Source organism: Epargyreus clarus, unplaced genomic scaffold (assembly GCF_041222505.1).
Source record: "Epargyreus clarus isolate Ecla_fem2 unplaced genomic scaffold, WU_Ecla_fem_2.2 ptg000035l, whole genome shotgun sequence".
NCBI lineage: Eukaryota > Metazoa > Arthropoda > Insecta > Lepidoptera > Hesperiidae > Epargyreus > Epargyreus clarus.
Genome location: NW_027332240.1, coordinates 9,659,466 through 9,679,668, shown reverse-complemented (window position 1 = coordinate 9,679,668; position 20,203 = coordinate 9,659,466). Strand labels below are relative to the sequence as shown.

Here is a 20,203-nt window from a genome sequence, read left to right as displayed (position 1 = left end):
TGTTTAATTAGGATTATATTATTATAGAATTGTATAAAATCACGTAGTCATTAAATATTTTACTAGTACATATATGTACTTCTTCTGTAAATAAGTGTTTTATAACTATAGCAGCTGTTTACGAAAATTAAAGTGAAACGATATTTCTCCGTACTTTTTCTTCGATTTCGTGTTTTTGCACCACTTAACTGCACATGGATGTATTGTTCCGCGTAAATTACACCATGACAGCCATAAATTAGCTGACAGAATTGTCAGTCGTTTAAGCCACTTAACGGCTTCCTTCAATTACAAGGCGGTGTGATATCTATACTTATCTATGTCCCCGGTTTAGAAAAGCTTTACCAGAATACTTTTTTCCTCCAGGTAATTGGTGTAATCGCTGAAGCCTTTGTATTTGGGTGGACCATAAAGAACTTACTGATGCTCAGTGTTTTCGTCATCCATTATGAAAACATTTGCATAAAGATGGATGAAGTTGAAAGTGCTGTTTGTATGATGTCAGCTAGTAATGATATAGGTATAGTGTTTTGTGAAGCATAGGTAAGCGTGAAGACAAACCTGAAAGTGATACATGACATTTAAAATAATTTATAGGAGCTTAGATTGGCATATTTTCGGACGGTAATATTTTGATTTAAGGCGGCCAATTTGGGTACTCTATGAAAATGTCTCGTGGTCGACTTATTTTTAACCAATTAAAATTGTGGCACCACCGCCACACCTATTTCTCATAACAGTAGCGTTAAACCCTGCTGTGTTCTGATTTGAAGTGTGTGGTAAGAGAGACATACTTTTCCGAGGCATTGCAGCATAAACCCCGTGGACTAAGTCCACGGGGTTATCGCAGCATTTGTGACCTAACCCAGGTAGGAAACTAATCTTATCTGGGGTTCATTACAGATGTCCATGATTGGCAGTAGCCACTTTACTTTAGGTGGACTGAATGCTTGTCTGCTACTCCTATATTATAAAAAGACAAGACGTACTTATATGAGACTTTAGGAGGTTTTGCTTTTAGGAGCCAGATTGCTGATGAAGAACGTGGTGAGAGTGAACCGCGCGTGTAGCAACAAGCTGTCGGCATGCGGTCTACTCGCAGTAGACGCGACTCTGCCACTGCGGCTGTTCAACCAGGTGGCTACTTACACGCTGGTCTTGCTGCAGTTTGCTTTACCATAAATTTCCTTAACTAGAAATTTACCACTATTGTTCAATTTCATAAAATGAAGACGTTTAGAAAAAATAATGAGTAATAAAAAAGTTGCAGTCATATTAGTGGCCTGACCTCTGAATGTTAAGTGTTTAAATATTTTTTTATTATTCCTTATTTTAGTAGCATATTCAATATTGGAATTGTGTATTAGGTAAAAGTTTGTAGTGGCTTAATAAATAAATATTTTTTTTCATTTATTAGGTTAAGAATTAAAATAAAATTCACACTTACACACTTTTTCCTTAACGTAATAAATACTTAGTAAATGTAAATGAATAATTTACCTTTTATTTCTACCGAACCTCTTACCAAACATGGACAGTTCTAACTCATCATCATCATTATCAATGGTAATTGGTAATGATAATATATAATAATAATAATATATAATATTAATATATATATATATATATAATATTAATATATATATATATATATATAATATTAATATATATATTATATATATACCAATATATAATATTGGTAATGGTAATTGGTAATTGGTAATGGTATATTCTACATTACTGCCACTAATTTATCCTACTGCTGGGCACGGGTCTCCTCTCATAATGAGAAGGATTAGGCCATAGTCCACCGCGCTGGCCAAGTGCGTATTAGTAGACTTCACATACATTTGAGATTTTTTTATACATCTCTCATGTATGCAGGTCTCCTCACGATGTTTTCCTACACCGTTTAGCAAGTGATAATTAATTTCTAATACGCACATAACTTTGAAAAATCCGAGGTCGCTGGGATTTGAACCTCGGACCCCTCGATCGAGAGGCCGAGTTTCTTAACCACTAGGTTATCACTGCTAGTTCCTAACTACGCTTACTAAAATTGATCGACATATTCATTAAACGATCAAAATTTCCATAACCAATCTTTCCATTCTCCAGAATAGTTCAAACTTCAGATTTAAATCTAGCATACGCTTTGATCTAAAATCTGATAGTCCAAAGTCCGAAAACAAGCAAGTACAGTTAATGAACATTGAAAGCATGATTCAGTCTCTTTGTAAACTAAAACCAAACTCCTGAATGACGTCTATTTTATACAAAGAGCACCTTTCAACGGTCAGACAGCAATATGAAAATAAACCGTTTATTTTTGTACTTGGCATGTACATAGAAACACCAGCGTTACCAAATAACGGGATACAGAAGCTAAAAATACAAGACAATTTTCCTCATCTAAAGGCTATAAAACGAACAGAAAAAGTATAAAGTGTTTGGCTGTTTACTCCAGTTTGTAATGATGTAATTCTAATTCTATACCTTTTTCTAGCACGAAGTAGTTCCGTCTATCTAAAAAAGATACAATTAGTAGTAAACGTATGAAGGGTGTTTGACGTTATACTCCAGTCTGTAGTGAATTAACTCTACTCATATAACTGTATCAGTCAGCGTGAAGTATGTATACCTGACAAGGTGGAATATAGCGCACTATATGTAAGTTTTTAATACCTGTGTTTTTAATAACTGTATTCATAAATAAAGAGATTTGATTTGATTTGATTTGATTTGATTTGATTTGATTTGATTTGATTTGATTTGATTTGATTTGATTTGATTTGATTTGATTTGATTTGATTTGATTTGATTTGATTTGATTTGATTTGATTTGAAGTAATTCTGTTTCGACGGATGGGTGTGTATGGCGCTTGACTATAACGCGACCGTCATAATCGTCAGTAATGGCAATACATCTATAATCGACTTCAGGTAGAAGCTGTTCAGGTTCACAGATGTTCAAGGACAGCAATCATTACTGTCAGGAATGCAAGCGACTTTGTTAAATTACATAACTTTACAATTATTCCTAGTGCTGTGTTAATTATGGAACTAAAGAACTGAGAGTCAGAAATTTACAGTGTGCCTGAGAGGATTGCACACTACTTAACAATTATTACGTTTGAATCAATCAGACGAAATATACAAAATTTGTTAAATAGATAGTTTGGGAGTCAGTATATTCATATCGTATTTTTATTCTGTTCCATAAAAATAAGATAAAAATACAAACGTTTATTGTTTTCCATATAAAAATAATATGTACAGGTGTAAATGTAGATTTACAATATTGCTTTAACAGATATGTATAGATTGCCTCAACATCACACAATTCATTATCACATTAAAACTTATACTGCTGTAACTTCATTCCCTTCTTTATCTTTCTCTATCTCTCTATCTCTCGCCTTCTCTTTCTTCGTCCTCAAGTCCTCGTAGATCTCTTCTAAATGCCTCGCTTTGGTCTCAGGGATGACTATGATCACATACAACGCTGTTGAAAGGCAGACGGCTCCGAAGAAGTAGAAAGCCACGTGGACACCGATGGAGTTGGCGATTGTTTTAAAGAAGAGAAGTTGTAAGAACGCCAAGAGGGAAGCGCAGGACATAGTCATCGCTAAGACAGTGCCTCTGTACTGTAATGAGAAACAGGAAACAGAAATCAGATAACAGAATTAGTTATAATAGAAACAAGCGTAACAATAGCATTCATATATCTACACAATACCAACTGTTTGTTCGCAAAACTTCCATTTAGACTTACAACGGTTTTTTTATATATATTTTTAAGCTTGAACATCTATAACTGCACTATAAAAATCTGTCCGATTGACATAATTACGTAATTTATTACAAACTAGTGATTGGTTATAGCAACTGAAAATTAATAAAACTAGTAATCATATTGTTTGTACAAAAAAACAACTCGTTTGGACTATTTGGTATTCCAAAGAATGAGACATACATAAATGTATACGGCAGATAAACATTACCCACTGCATTTCGGTCAACAGAAAGAACTAAAAAAGATTTTACCAACCTTATACGAAAATATTTCTCCAGTGATCACCACAGAAATAGGCTGAAGGCCTAACGAGTCGCAGAAGATGCAAACGCAGAGGGTGACGACCGGCAGCCAAGTGGGTGCGAAGACGCCCATGTCTCGTGACACGAACCAGGAGGCGAGGGCACACATGCTTAGCCCAGAGATGAGAGACGTGATGAAGAGGAGACTCTGGAATTTAAAAAATGAGTGAAATCGATATAGAGACAAAAAGAAAATTGGCGATTAGTAGTGTTTAGTGGTGATATGAATTGCAACTTCTCACGCTTAGGATAAAGTATGCTTGCTTCAATGACATAAAAGTATGAAAAGTTTAATTACAGCACTTTTCCTGCATGAAGGACCGTCATGAACTAATTCTGAATTTTACATTTTTTGTTTGAAAATGTTCATGTGGACGACATAGGTCATTTTAAATGTCCTTTACCAGTGTTTCAACATCAAAATAAGTATTTTATAAGTAAATTGGATTTTGTTTTAACCTTTCTCCCCGCCTTCTCAACTATGCTGGACGCTAACATAGCCCCAGCGACCTGCACAGCGCCCAGCATCATCGCTTGCTGGTTCGGTGTCAGCAGCAGACTCTCGCCCTGTGAAGCGATAGTGAAGATCTCTCCAGCGAAGTTCAGCACAGTGATGGCTCCACAGATCTCTCTACCCAGCGTTATTACCATGGTTATGCAGAATGCTCTGAAGAGGATCTTGTTGGTCACTGGAAATTATGAGAAATAATGTTTTTTTTTATAATATAAGGGTAGCAGACAAGCATGCAGTCCACCTGATGGTAAGTGGCTACTGCCGCCCATGGACATCTGTAATCAACCCCAGATAGGATTAGATATTCCTACCTGAGGTCGGCCACAGATGCGCCGCTACCCCTGAGGACTAAGCTGGAAGTCTCGGAAAAGTCTGTCTCTCTTACCACACCCTTCAAACCGGAACACAGCAGCGCCTAACACTGTTGTTATTAGGTAGAAATAGGTGTGGCGGTGGTACCGCCGGAGTCGAACCACAAAGGGTTCTACCACCTTCTAAGTTCTTGTGGTATAGCGCAAATACTCGTCGTAGTCTACGAATGAACAATGAAAATATCGACCCTGTGAAAATATTATTCTGTATTCGGAGAATTTAGGGCCAGTTGGAGTGGCGCAACTTAGGGAATGTATAATAAACCTTCTCCTGAAGTTCAGAAGTTGGCTGTTAAAGGCATTCTGGAGGACTTAACTTGTAAACAACCTATAAAAGTAAGTCTGTCTTAGAAAATTCATTTGATAGAACAACAGCGATATCTTTACTTCTACAAGAAGGAAAATGGAATGTTACAGCGTTACAAAAATTACAAGGACAGTAGAAGAATCCATTATATAATAAATTAAGCCACCGAATACAGAATGAAAACGAAATGTGCTACCAACAAGATACCAATTGACGCATTTAAATTGGACGGCCTCGGTCAACCTCTTGTTTCGCTCGTCTAAATTGATCATAATTGATTCATTATTTGAAGTACTTTCGATTTATCTTCTTATGTGAGTGTCGTATGATGTGTTATTGAACAGACATGTGAAGTAAATTATAATTTCGCAACAGTAAAAATTACTGTTGACGCATTACCAGATGTTTCTGTATAAATATTTATGTTTTTAGATTAAACTAAAGTTAACGAGCATACTATATATCTGAAGGTAACTAATGAAGAACACTTGTAATTATAACCAAATGGAAATGGATCTGCGGTCTGATAAATGCCTTTCCTGCTCCTTTTTTGGTTTTTGTATATTAGTAAAGATATCCGACCTTCTTGGGGACTTTTTGTTCTTCTGGGATCACTAAAGGAACGCACTGAGGTTTCTCTTATGTGAAACTCTGGCTCTTCCTAAGTCAAGTAGCCAGCTTATTTCGACTCGAAAGACACGACAACTTGTAGTCAAAACTAGTCATCGTGTGAGGAGTCACGATCTACTATTGTGACTCTAGGAGTCACAATAGTAGATCGTGACTCCAAGGATACACGAAAAGTCGTTTCCATTTCTAAGGACGTTGTTACCCTTGGGGAGTAAAGAACGTCCTTAAAAGTCTCTGCATGCCCTACAAACTAGACCATAGTAATGCTCATTATACGGTAGAATGGTCATCGTGCGTCTAAGTAATACCACGAAAGATTTTCCATTTTTATTTCGGAAAATTCTTACCGATATCTTTCAGCAAAAATTTGGACCCCTCTTCATCCTTCATCTGTTCTTTCTTGATGCGATCTAGTTCCCGCAAGATAACTGGGTCTTCTGGTTGTCTGCACTTCAGCCAAGCTAGCACTCTTTGTGCTTCCTGCAAGTTTATCATTGTCTTATTTCGTAGGTGGTAGAATCCTTTGTGGTTTGACTTCGGCGGCACCACCGCCACAACTATTTCTGAATAATAATGGCAGTGTTAAGCGCTGCTGTGTTTTTGTTTGAATGGTGTGGTAAGGGAGACATACTTTTCCGAGGCGTTCCTGCTTAGTCCTCAGGGATAGCGGCGCATCTATGGCCAACCTCAGGTAGAAGTATCTAATCTTATCTGGGGTTGATTACAGATGTTCATGGGCAGCAGTAACCACTAACTATCAGGTGGACTACATGCTGGTCTGCTACTCCTATAGTATAAAAAATATAATAGAAAGTAGCAGACGAGCATGCAATTCACTTGATGTAAGTGGCCAGTGGCGTCCATGCAATGAATTCCAGATAAATATATATTCCTACCTATATCGGCCATAAATGCGATTGTATGATTGATTAAAAGTACTTTGTAACGCCTTGTGTATATATTTTTTTTACTATAGGAGTAGCAGACGAACATGCAGTTCACCTGATGGTAAGTGGCTACTGCCGCCCATGGACATCTGTAATCAACCCCAGATAGGATTAGATATTCCTACCTAAGGTCGGCCACAGATGCGCCGCTACCCCTGAGGACTCAGCTGGAACGCCTCGGAAAAGTCTGTCTCCCTTACCACACCCTCCAAACCGGAACACAATAGCGCCTAACACTGCTGTTATTACCTTTATTATTTCAAACCCTTGAATAAGATTATACAATATTTATTTTATTGTGTTTTCATTACACAGTTTTGCCGTGTATTATCATACTAATGGCAGTAAACTGGGTTAGGGTTGGTGATAGTGAAAGTAACATTAGATTACCTCAACATTTCCATGTTTCACTAAATACGACGGTGACTCCGGCATCATCATGAAGATTATCAGGTGGAAGACGGGTAGAGACAAACAGATCCACAGTATTGTTCTGTATGTTAGTATATCCCCGATGACGTACAGGAACAAGTTTCCAGATGTTTGGAAAAGGATTACCTGAAAACAAGTAAAGTTTCGATTAAGTATAAAAGTAATACAGGCCCTATAAATAAAAAAAGAATATCTTCGGACATTCAACGGTCTATAAAAGCGAAAAATAGCAGTGCTTATATAGGTGGTGCCTCCTTCATCGAACCACAAAACCTACCACCTTTTAATAATAATATCATTTATTCAAGACAATTGCAGAACACAATACAATTTTAAAACTAAACATACAAAGTTGAAAATCAAAAAATACATTGAAAAAAAAGGACACAAACACAAATACAATTTATAATTAAAAATAAAAAAAAACGTTAACGTTACAATCAAAAGGGAAAAACAAAACAAAGAAGGTTATAATTACCTAGTGTTGTTAAAATAATATGCGCTGCAACAATCGCGAAAGGGAATAAACTCAGAATTATGCCATGAGCGGTTAAAAACACCTACCCACAGCTCTGACTTTCAGTTTGAAACTTTTTTTATTGTAGCAGAAATAAATAAACATGCAGTTCAACTTATTTTAAGTGGCTACCGCGGCCCATGAACTTCTGTAATGAGCCCCACATAAGATTAGTTGTCCAACTGAGGCCTAAGATAAAATGTCTTGGATATATATATCTCTTTTAACACACCCTTCAAACCGGAACACAGCAGCGCTCAAAACTGCTGTTATAACACTATTATATAGAAATATGTGTGAGAGCAGTCATAACCTAGTGGCTAAGAAACTCGGCCTCTTGATCGAGAGGTCCGACGTTCAAATCCCAGGCTCTGATTTTTCAAAGTTATGTGCGTATTAGAAAATTAGAAATTAATTATCACTTGCTTAAACGTTGAAGGAAAACATCGTAAGGAAATTGCACACCTGAGAGATTTATAAAAAAAAAAGAAAATCTCAAAGGTGTGTGAAGTCTACCAATACGCACTTGGCCGGCGCGGTGGATTATAGCCTAATCCTTCATTATGAGAGGAGACCCGTGCCCAGCAGTGGGACAGTAATGCATTGATGATGATGTGTGACGGTGGTGCTCCAGAGTTAAACCACAAAAGGTTCAATTTTTAAACTCTAATGACAATGAAATTACATAAAAATTAAACAAAGAAAATGATTAAGTTCAACACCTATTTATATCAATGTCACTACATTGGGGTCAACCTTATCGAGTAATATAAGTAATTCAAGCATAATAATACAATAAAACTAAGCCGTTCTAAGTATTTACAAAGTATCAGTTAAATGTAAATACTGATATTAATAAAATCCTTTAATTCTAGTCAAATAGTAACCGGTCCTATCTTGTAGGAACGACGCAAGTTGATAATTTATTACGTAATAACGTACGTTAATATGAACATTAGGATCTATTTTAGAATATAAATTAGGTACTCGTTTTATCTGAAGGTGGTGATGTTTAAAATATATGAATACAGGAATAGCAGACGAGTGCGCCTGATGCTAATATCAACACCAGATAATATATTCCTACCCGTACCCTTACCATGAGTTTTCACAACATCCCACAATATTACGTTACGTTTACTCAATCCAATATTCTGTTCCGTTTGCTTCAGTAGACTGAGTAACAATAAGTAATTGTTCAAGACTTTCTGTCTGCTTCAAATATTCGCAAAAAAGAGAGAGAAAACATAATGCGCCATTTTGTCAATTTAGACATTTAATGTTACGTTACTGACACTATAGTTCTGATACAATCCGCTAGGGGCGCTGATTGGAAATTGTGGGCAAATACGTAAACAAATACCAAAACAGTCATATTTGTTAAAACGTAAAAAAACTCATGGTAAGGGTACTGAGGTCGGCCACATATTAGCTGCTTCTCCCGAGGACTAAAATATACATAATAATATCCGAGGACATAAAAAGGTAAGTTTTCACAAAATTTCGTGAAAAATAAATTATTGTAAAGGGTATGCATAAGATAAGGAACCAAAAAAAAAATATTGGAATTTTTCACATATTTGTTAGGTTATATGAAAAAGTATAAATATATAACTTGTAGACATTTTTATTATCTAAAATTTTTCCATTTAACATTTTTCCATAGGTCTTATTGTTTTGCCGGAAATCAAGATAAAACGATTATTACCCTTAAAAACCTCGTACTTCCAAATTTATTTTTCTTTTTATTTTTGTTATATTGTCTTCCTCTGCCAGTAGGTTTCATTCTACTATTATTTTTTCACTTTTTACCTTTTTTAAAGGCTTTTGCACTGGTCTGGAATTATAAGGACCACCAAAAAACCTACTTCGTACGAATCGTGTAGGGTTAGCAAAAAATGTTGCTATGTATGATTTTTTCAACCAAATGTTCCAATAATGAGGTCATAGAGAATCAATCTCACGTATTTATAGGAAATCGATTATATATATGCAATCGTACATCGATAAAATCGTAACTTATATCATAAATGCTAATGAAGTTTGTTTGTTTGTTATACCATCACGCCGTAACTACACAAAAAATTGTCGTGAAATTTCATACACACGTTATCAGGGGTGTAGAAAAGGACTTTTTTTTTTTTTTGTTAACGAGGGGGAAACCTTCAAAAGGTACCCGGTGCCGTGGGAGCGACACGGGGTTATGTGGGACTCTTACCGCACTAAAACCCCCCCGGTGGCCGTCCTCGGCGCTGCGTAGAGGACTCCGGGATCTCCAACGGAACGCAACCGGAGTCCTCTTAGCGCTGTGCCCAGTCGGGCTCCGCCCAGGTGAGCTTGATACTCACCACACCGTCTGGTGTGCACGACGGTATGCGACCACACATACCGCCGTCCTTCCCGGGGTCGCTGGCCGGGCGGTTTGAGCTCCCACTCTTGCCGTCCGCAACCCCGGAAGCCCCCTTTTAGTCGCCTCTTACGACAGGCAGAGGATACCGTAGCCCTATTCTGGTCCCGGAACTACAGGGTAGAAAAGGACTTAGGGATACCTTTTACCCCGAAATGAAGTCCCTTAAGGAATAATTAAAAACCTATGACTGCGAGCGTAGCCGCGGGCAAATACTAGTTTAACTGTAAAAGCAGTGTTACGCTTTAATTCGCATTTTAAAATGTGAATGTTTTTGCACGGAACCATAATACTTTTTCTAAAATACCTAAACGTTAAACTTAATCATTATAACATCAGCTAACTTACTATATTTAAAACCAGATATACTATCTTTAAAACCAGATCAACATTATTAAAATACTTGAAGGTGGTAGAACCCTCGACTCCGATGGTTCCAACGCCATACCTAGTTCTGTCTAATAACAGCAGTGTTAACGCTGCTGTGTTCCGGTTTGAAGTGGTGAGGAAGACATACTTATCCGAGGCGATTCAACTCCTCAGGGGTAGCAACGCATTTGTGGCCGTTTTGTAGGAATCTGATCTTATGTTTTTTTTTATAATAATATAAGAGTAGCAGACGAGCATGCAGTCCACCTGATGGTAAGTGGCTACTGCCGCCCATGGACATCTGTAATAAACCCCAGATAGGATTAGATATTCCTACCTGAGGTCGGCCACAGATGCGCTGCTACCCCTGAGGACTAAGCTGGAATGCCTCGGAAAAGTCTTTCTCCCTTACCACACCCTTCAAACCGGAACACAGCAGCACCTAACACTGCAGTTATTAGGTAGAAATAGGTGTGGCGGTGGTGCCGCCGGAGTCGAACCACAAAGGGTTCTACCACCTTCAACCTGTTCACCTGTTGGATTGATAATAAGAGTCCATGAGTGGCAGACATCACTTGCCATAATTTTATCAGCATGCCCGTTTGCTACTTCGTAAAAAGATCCTAAATCTTCAAAGGAACTTACCAAGCATCCCAAAGCGCCTCTGATGCTGTCGTCACTGATCTCTTTGGTGTAGAGCGGGCAAGTGACGAAGCTGCCGCCCATAATGATGCCAACGATGGCTCTTGCGAAGATCATCACGTATACATTCACAGAGGAGAGAAGGAGAATCCAGCTGACCTGTGAAGAAAATTACCATCTATATCCAAAGATAAAAGCAGTCATAGCCTAGGCTTGGAACTAGAATTCTTGAGGATGAGGTTCAAATCCCAGTCTCGCGTCTCTGATTTCGCCAAAGTCATGTGTTTATTTAAATTAATTTTAAATAAACACATGACTTGAAGACCTACATTAAAGTTCCAAAAAAAGCTGCGAAGTTTACGAATTTAAGTTACTGACTTATTCATCATCATCAACCCATTACTGTCCCACTGCTGGGCACGGATCTCCTCTCAGAATGAGAAGCATAGCCATAGTCCACCCCGATGGCCAAGTGCTAATTGGTAGGCTTCACATACCTTTAAGCAGTGATGGCCTAGTACTTTTTTTAAGATTAACAGACTTATTGCAAGACCAAAAAAACCCAACAGCCTAAAAATAACATCTATGTCACTATCACAATTTAAACAAGTCTAATGACTCGTCCTAATGAATATATTACGAATGTGAATTTGTTTGTTTGTTATGCATTCACGCCTTAAGTACAAGGCCGATTGTCACGAAATTTTGTACACACGTTGTCAGAGTTTCAGAAAAGGACATAGGGTACATTTTATCCCGAAAGGAAGTTATGTTCCCGAGGGAAAGATAAAAACTTCTGACTGCAAACGGAACCGCGGGTAAAAGCTCATATATTATAATAAGTGTAGCCGTTTGAGCTACGCCAAAGAATGAGACAAACATACGGTCAAAAACCATTATCTCTCGCAATTGGGTAATAATTAAAGATTAAAACCTAAAAACCGCGCTAAAATTGCTCAAGCAAAATCATTAATCCTGATTCCTGACGATCTTGATGAGGAGAATGGTATAAAATTATTAAAATCGTGTAATGTCATCGGTTCTTGATAATTGTTCAAAATTTAAAATTCATCGGACCGTTAAAAGTGAGTTAAAATCGAGTTGGAAGATTCCGTTACATACGTACATACACACATACATACATACAACCCACACTAAAAAAGCGTGGTAATAAAAAGTAACCTATTTGTCCTGGGATCTTAAAATCTCACCATTAGTCAACATATAAAATTTACATAAATTGATTCTTGTTTAGTCGTGAAAGCATAATAAACAGTACTATCTGATACAATATGTATGTATGTAATGTAAATATACTTACAATTATAATGTTTGAGTAGGGACTAAATAATTAATTATCACTTTCTTTAGCACTGAAGGAAAACATTGTGTGGAAATCTACTCACGTGAATTCTAATCAAACCGGCGAAGTGCGAGTCGATCGCACTGAAAGGGTTCCGTACCACCATGAAGGTGGTAGAACCTTTTGTAGTTCGACTCCGGCGGCACCACCGCCACACCTATTTCTACCTAGTAACAGCAGTGTTAGGCGCTGCTGTGTTCCGGTTTGAAGAGTGTGGTAAGGGAGACAGAGTTTTCCGAGGCGTTCCAGCTTAGTCCTCAGGGGTAGCGGCGCATCTGTGGCCGACCTCAGGTAGGAATATCTAATCCTATCTGGGGTTGATTACAGATGTCCATGGGCGGCAGTAGCCACTTACCATCAGGTGGACTGCATGCTCGTCTGCTACTCCTATATCATAAAAAAAAGAAATATTTACTACACTCATAATTATCATCAACCCATTACTGTCCCACTGCTGAGCACGGGTCTCCTCTTACAATGAGAAGGATTAGGCCATACCAACGCGCTGGCCAAGTGCGTATCGGTAGACTTCACATACCTTAGAAAACTTGTTTTTTTTTTTTTTTTTTTTTTTTCAGATATGCAGGTTTCCTCGCGATGTTTTCCTTCACCGTTTAAGCAAGGGATAATTAATTTATAATGGGCACATAACTTTAAAATTAGAGGTACGGCCTGGGATTTGAACCTCGGACCCCTCGATCAAGAGGCAGAGTTTCTTAACCACTAGGCTATCAGTGCTTTTAACACTAGATATTTAGTATTTAAATAGTATTTTTAGTATTCATACATTCAGTATACATGGATGGGGAAAAGTGTTATTATCTATAACATTCCAATTAAAAATACATGCTTGCTGTATACGAAGAGTATTTTACTTTTTAATATTTGTTTTTTGCATCTACATATTTATTTCTTTTTATAGTGGTCTTAAGAGTACTGCAGTGAAAACTTCGAAAAATAGCGGTTTCTTATATGGGGACCCCATTTTATTTCTAAGCTATTTTCATTTTTACTGTCTATTTTTCTAGCTTTTCTATTTTTTCTTATCTATTTTTCTCGTTTTTACTAACTATTTTTTATTATAGCGGCCTTCGTTCTACATACTCTGTAAAACATAAAAGTGTCTATTTATTACGGTTCAGGAGATAAATCCCCGTGACAGTCGGACAGACGGACAAACAGTGGACGCTTAGTAATAGGGTTTTTACCCTCTGGGTACGGAACCCTAAAAACTATGATAACGGTACTTACAGCACATGTCGCTGATATGAAAAGCAAGGAGAATTTTCTTCCAAATTTATCACTCAAATACGCCATAAGAAAGTCCGAGGGTATACATGTGAAATATGATATGGACGCCATCCATGATATCTGCAAGAGAAAGACAGATTAACATGATTGCATCTTTTACATTGATGTCTTTTACACATATCAAGTAAGTAAAGGATATTTGTAAAAGATAACTAACATAACTTTTCATATAATAAGGAGTAGCCTTTTACCAATATCAAGTAAGAAAACGATTCTTGTAAAAGATAACTAACATGATTTTTTATAACACAATAAGGAGTAGCAGATGAGAATGCAGTCCACCTGATTGTAAGTGGCTACTGCCGCTCATGGATATGTGTAATCAAACTAAATATGATTAAATAGCAGAAATAAGTGTGACGACGGTATCTTCTGAGTCGAACCACAAAGAATTTTACCATCTTCAAGAATGTAGTTCAGGCGTATGTAGGATAATGAATAGGATGAACCTTTAATTAGTCGAAGTAACTTACATCAAAATTTGAAACAGCTTCTCCTGTAGGTGACTCGTCTGACTGCAGCAGCAAAGTCGTCGGTGACATCCATCCCACACAAGCGCCATACGCAAACACTGGAAGGTTTACTAGAAAACAAAAAAAAACTCTTATTAATTATATAAAAAAGTCCGATTGTTTAAAATGTCGAATTCAACGACATATAGTATAATCACAGACCTTTTTTTATAATATGGAGTAGCAGACGATCATGCAGTCCACCTGATGGTAAGTGGCTACTGCCGCCCTTGGACATCTGTAATCGACTCCTGATAGTATTAGATGAAGATGATTCGTACCGGAGGTCGGCCACAGATGCGCCGCTACCCCTGAGGACTAAGCTGGAAAGCCTTGGAAAAGTATGTCTCCCTTACCCTTCAAACCAGAACACAGCAGCGCTTAACACTGCTGTTATAAGGCAGAAATAGGTGTGGCGGTGGTGCCGCCAGAGTCGAACCACAAAGGGGTCTACTCCTTCAAAAATATACAGGTCTGTGATTATACGGTTAAAATCCTTCAAGCCATTTGAGCCGTAGGGCATGCCAAAGAATGAGACAACTGCTCCCTGTCCTGGTGATGGCCTAATGATTGAAACTCGGCCTCTCAATCGAGGGATCTAAGGTTCAAATGCCAAGTAAGCACCTCTAAATTTGCAAAGTGATGTATATTAGATATTAAGGATTTATCACTTGCTTTAACGGTGAAATAAGACGTCGTTAGGAAACCTGCACACCTGAGAGTATTCTAAAAAAATCTCAAAGGTATGTGAAGTCTACCAATACGCACTTGGCCAGCGCGGTGGACTATGGCCTAATCCTTCTCATTTTAAAAGAAGACCCGTGCCCAGTAGTGGAACTGGTATAGGACTCGTATTATGTATGGTTATATGTTTATCTTTGACTAAGATCGTAGCACCTATGTCACCGGAAATCTAAGGTTTAAAGTAAAACCTGTTATTTATTATTATAACATCATATCACTCGGTGTTGACTTAACAATATTCAACCAACGCTTAAATCACTTTGTACTGAATTCCTAGTGTATACCATGTTAACAAGATTATTTATTTGTATAGATCAATTATCACTTGCTTGAGAAAACCCAAAATCTTGACAATTCTATGTAATATAAAATGCCGAAACTACTAGTACACTTTGTTTCAAAGGTGGTGGAGCTATGGTTTGATCGGAAAGGTATTTTCTTTTATATTTGTACATAAACGATGAGGCAGAAGGGCTACCTGGTGAAAAGCAGTCACCGTCGCCTATGGACATTTGCAACACCAGAGGACTCGCCAATGCATCGCCGGCTTTGAAGAAGAGCTCTTTTTGCACCTTTTGTGAAGAGCGCCGTGTCATAGCGCGCCGGGAATACCTCAGGAGTAAGTTCCACATCTTGCAAGTTTGTGGCAATCACGTCTTTGTAAACTGTGAAGGACCGAGGTCAGTGGAAGGGTTTGGATGCCGACTGACTTACCTGAGGCGACCTGATGAGGTGACCATATTAGTCCTCAGGAATAACGTCTGTGATCGGCTTCAGATAAAATAACTTGAGCACAGATGGCCATTTGCGAAACTGACTATTTCTGCCATCTATTCTGCTATTAAAAGTTATGTTCTCTTCTGGATTAAAGGATGTGAAGCGACACTTACACGAGGCATTGCAATTTTGACTTCAGGTGAAGTAACTCTATGGTCGACTTCATTTAGAAGTTCAATAGAGGATTGGACGTAGAATTTATTTTTTTAAATGCTTGCGGAAAGTAATGTTTTCCGAGCAGATGTTTCTTTATATAATATTGGAGTAGCAGACGAGCATGCAGTCCACCTGATTGTAAGTGGCTACTGCCGCCCATGGACATCTGTAATAAGCCCCAGATAGGATTAAATATTCCTACCTGAGGTCGGCCACAGATGCGCTGCTACTCTTAAGGACTAAACTAGAACGCCTCGGAAAAGTATGTCTCCCTTACCACAACCTTCAAACGAAAATACAGCAGCGTTGAACACTGCTGTTATGAGGTAGGAAGGTGTGGCGATGGTGCCGCCAGAGTCGAACCATTGAGGGTTCTACCATTTCCGATGTACGTATGCATGTCTCATTCTTTGGTCCGTCTGGCAGCCCAAACGGCTTGACGGATTTCAACATAGGAGAAGCTGGTGGTTTTGTTTAAATTGTGGGATTATCCTCCAGTTTTTGATTTTTGGGCATACAAAAGAGAAATTCGAGTGAAATCGACACTGGGACAGTTGATAAACGACATTTATGTATCCAGAATTTTAATGTTAATTTATTTTGTTCCAAATATGTCATGGAGAAAGCTCAAAATATATGTATGGAATAGCTTTGCGGAATTCTTATTCAAAAGATCGTAGTAATCGTCTTTGATATTCTGTGATTAAATAAGTGTATATTGAAGAAGGCTTTCTCTGACACTGCACTTCTTCTATTTGATATTTTAGAGGTTACGCTCATAGCCAGACTAGGATCCCCTGTATCGTGGGTGCCTTAGACACACACAAACACCCAGACCCAGAACATAAATCTAAATTAATTATTCAGATATCTGTCTGGCCGGGCATCGAATCCGAAGCCATCTGCGTGTCGTACCGGTGTGGTAACCGCTCCGCCACGCGGGACAACAAAAACATAAGGGAGTAGACACATTGTTCTTGTATTCTATACATTAATAACTATTTTAATAATATGTGATGTCACTAGCTACGAGTAAGGGTTTAGTCCGTTAAGTCTTCTCACTAGGTCCGTCGTATCTGTCCCTGTAGTTCCGGGACCAGAATAAGGCTACGGTATCTATCCCCTGCCTGTCGTAAGAGGCGACTAAAAGGTTGTTTCCAGGGTTGCAGGCGGCAAGAGTAGGAGCTTGTACCGCCCGGCCAGCGACCCCGGGGAGGACGGCGGTATTTGTGGTTGCATACCGTCGTGTACAACAGAAGGTGTGGCGAGTGTCAAGCTCATTTGGGCGGAGCCCGACGGGGCAACGCGCTAAGTGGACTCCGGTTGCGTTCCTTTGGAGATCCCTGAGCCCTCTTTGCAGCGCTGAGGGCGGCCACCAGGGGGATTTTAGTGCGGTAAGAATCCCACATAACCCTGCGTAGCTCCCACGGCACCGGATACCTTTTGAAGGTTTCCCCCTCGTAAACAACTAAAAAAGGTCCATCGTATCATCTGTCGATAATAATAATTTGCACGTATCTATAAGGAGCGTCCATTGATAAAAACTGGTTGAATTCTACCATCGCATCAAGGTCAAGATGTTAGACACTGATCTCATTCTGTTTAGATTTCTTATTTATTATTAGTTGACTAGGTTTTGCCCGCGACTTCGTCCGTATCTACTGTAGTCAGTGTAATAATATAATATTATAAATTAAAATTTATACTATTTTTTACCCAAGTGCGGAAGGTAATGTTTTACGAGGTTGTATGTACATATGTCTTATACTTTGTAACGCCTTACAGAACAAACGGCTTGACCGATTTTAATGTATGGTATCGTTGGATTCATCTAAATTGTGGAAGCAACAATAGACCATATTTTAAGTAGTCAGTTCTTGTTTTTATACTATTTTTAGGTAGTTTTAACAATAAAACCATTTATCTTGAACTCCTGTGTATATGACGGCGCTTATTACATGGGGGTCATGCTGTATCAATGGATCTAGTAAACGGATTTTCTTGATTCATATACCAATATAAGATTAAATACTTCGTATTTAATGTAAATTAAGATACTAAACGAGCATTCAATTTATTTTTTGGTAAATGGTAATTGGTTTTTATAATATAATTATCAAACGATGCAGTCCACCTGATGGTAAGTGGCTTCTGTCGTTCATGGACATCTGTAATTAACCCCAGATAAGCTTAGATTCCTACCTGAGGTCCGCCACGGATGCGCCGCTACCCCTGAGGACTACGCTAGTATGTTTAGGAAAAATATGACTACCTTACCAAACCCTTCGAACTAGAACACAGCAGCCCTTAACACTGCTGCGGCAGAAATAGGTGTGGCGGTAGTGCCACCGGAGTAAATACGAAGTATTTTATCTTGTACAACGTGAAGTACAAATTGAAATCGATAAAACAGTTTAGCAAGATTTTTAAAAAGTCAAACATCTTCAAACAAGTTTTATATTTACAAATCGTAGCAATGTCAGTTAGTTTTTTAGTCTTCAATGTACGTACAGAGTACCGTTAGATTTTTTTACTAGTATACTTAGAAGAGGAAATAACACGCATTAAGATGAATATTAACATAAATTCCATAAAATCACAAATATGCCAATATGGGTTGACGAAAGACGATCGCATATTTTTCTGCTAAGTACTATTATTACCTAAATAATAGTAATTAGCAGAAAAATATGCCTAAAACTCATTATATAAGAATAACTAGCTGACCCGCAAATATTGTGTTGCCATATAAATAAAAAATGTTAAGGGTGAACAACCCTTTTCACTTAGGGGTACGAAAAATAGATAGTAGCCGATTCTCAGACCTACTGTTATGCATATAAAATTTGGTGAAAATCGGTGAAGCCGTTTCGGAGGAGTACGGTAACTAACATTGTGACACGTGAATTTTATATATAAGATAATATAATACTAAGAAACGTCGTAATGTTAATGTATTTTACATAATATTGAAGAAGCAAACAAGTATGTAGTCCACCTGATAATAAGTGGCTGCTGCTGCCCATGGACATCTGTAATCAACCCCAGATAAGATTAGAAATCTACCTAAGGTTGACAACAGATGCTAACAAATGCCCTTGAGGATTAAGTTGGAACAAGTAGGCCTCCAAAAAGTATGTGCCCCTTACACCCTTCAAAGCCCCTTTGGTTCGACTCCGGTGGCACTACCGCCACACCTATGTCTGCCTAATAGCAGCAGTGTTAAGGGCTGCTGTGTTCTAGTTTAAAGGGTTTGGTAAGGTAGTCATATTTTTCCTAAACAGACTAGCGTAGTCCTCAGGGGTAGCGGCGCATCCGTGGCGGACCTCAGGTAGGAATCTAAGCTTATCTGGGGTTAATTACAGATGTCCATGAACGACAGTAGCCACTTACCATCAGGTGGACTGCATCGTTTGATAATTATATTATAAAAACCATTTACCATTTACCAAAAAATGAAATTGAATGCTCGTTTAGTATCTTAATTTGCATTAAATACGAACAAAAAGTAGTAGTGATAGCCTATTATTCAATGTTTTGTGCGAATTAGAAATTTATTATCATTTACTATAACAATTAAGGAAAACATAGTCAAACCTACATGCTTAAGAGTCCTTTAAAAATCTTTTAAAAGTGCGTGATATCTACAAATTCACACTTGGCTAAGGTTAACTATGGTCTACGTAATAATTCTGAGAAGAGACCCAAGCCCAGCAGTAAAATAGTAATGGGTTGATGACGGCGACAAACAAAAAAATAAACATCTTTATTTTTAAAACAGAAATGGGTGTCGTATTAAACAGTAAACATTTAACTCACATTTAATTTTCATTTAATTTTCACATACTCACATTTAATTTTCTAAAAAAAAATAACAATAAAAAAACTCACTTAAAATTGCACAAACAATTTGTATAATCTTGCTCCCTTCGTTGAAAACACCGTAATATTTTTTTATCACCGTCATTTTACACAATAATATTGGGCAATATTAAATATTAAATATTTAAATATTATTTATAAATGGATATTCAATCCCCGGACTGAGTTGAGCACGTCAGCTACGCTTTACATCGCCGACGTACTGGCGTTTTTTGGACGTCTTT

General features: G+C 37.9%; 1 protein-coding gene across 1 annotated transcript; it reads right to left on the bottom strand.

Annotated features, from left to right (window-relative positions):
* Positions 1 to 3,231: 3,231 nt before the first annotated feature.
* On the bottom strand, positions 3,232 to 20,203 carry LOC140756585 (facilitated trehalose transporter Tret1-like). Its single transcript, XM_073092113.1, has 9 exons — positions 19,989 to 20,203; positions 14,382 to 14,491; positions 13,849 to 13,968; positions 11,238 to 11,393; positions 7,258 to 7,425; positions 6,268 to 6,400; positions 4,558 to 4,787; positions 4,052 to 4,246; positions 3,232 to 3,647 (listed from the first exon to the last, which is right to left on the bottom strand). Exons 1-9 carry the CDS (start codon positions 20,062 to 20,064, stop codon positions 3,363 to 3,365), a joined length of 1,473 nt encoding a protein of 490 aa, XP_072948214.1. The 5' UTR covers positions 20,065 to 20,203; the 3' UTR covers positions 3,232 to 3,362.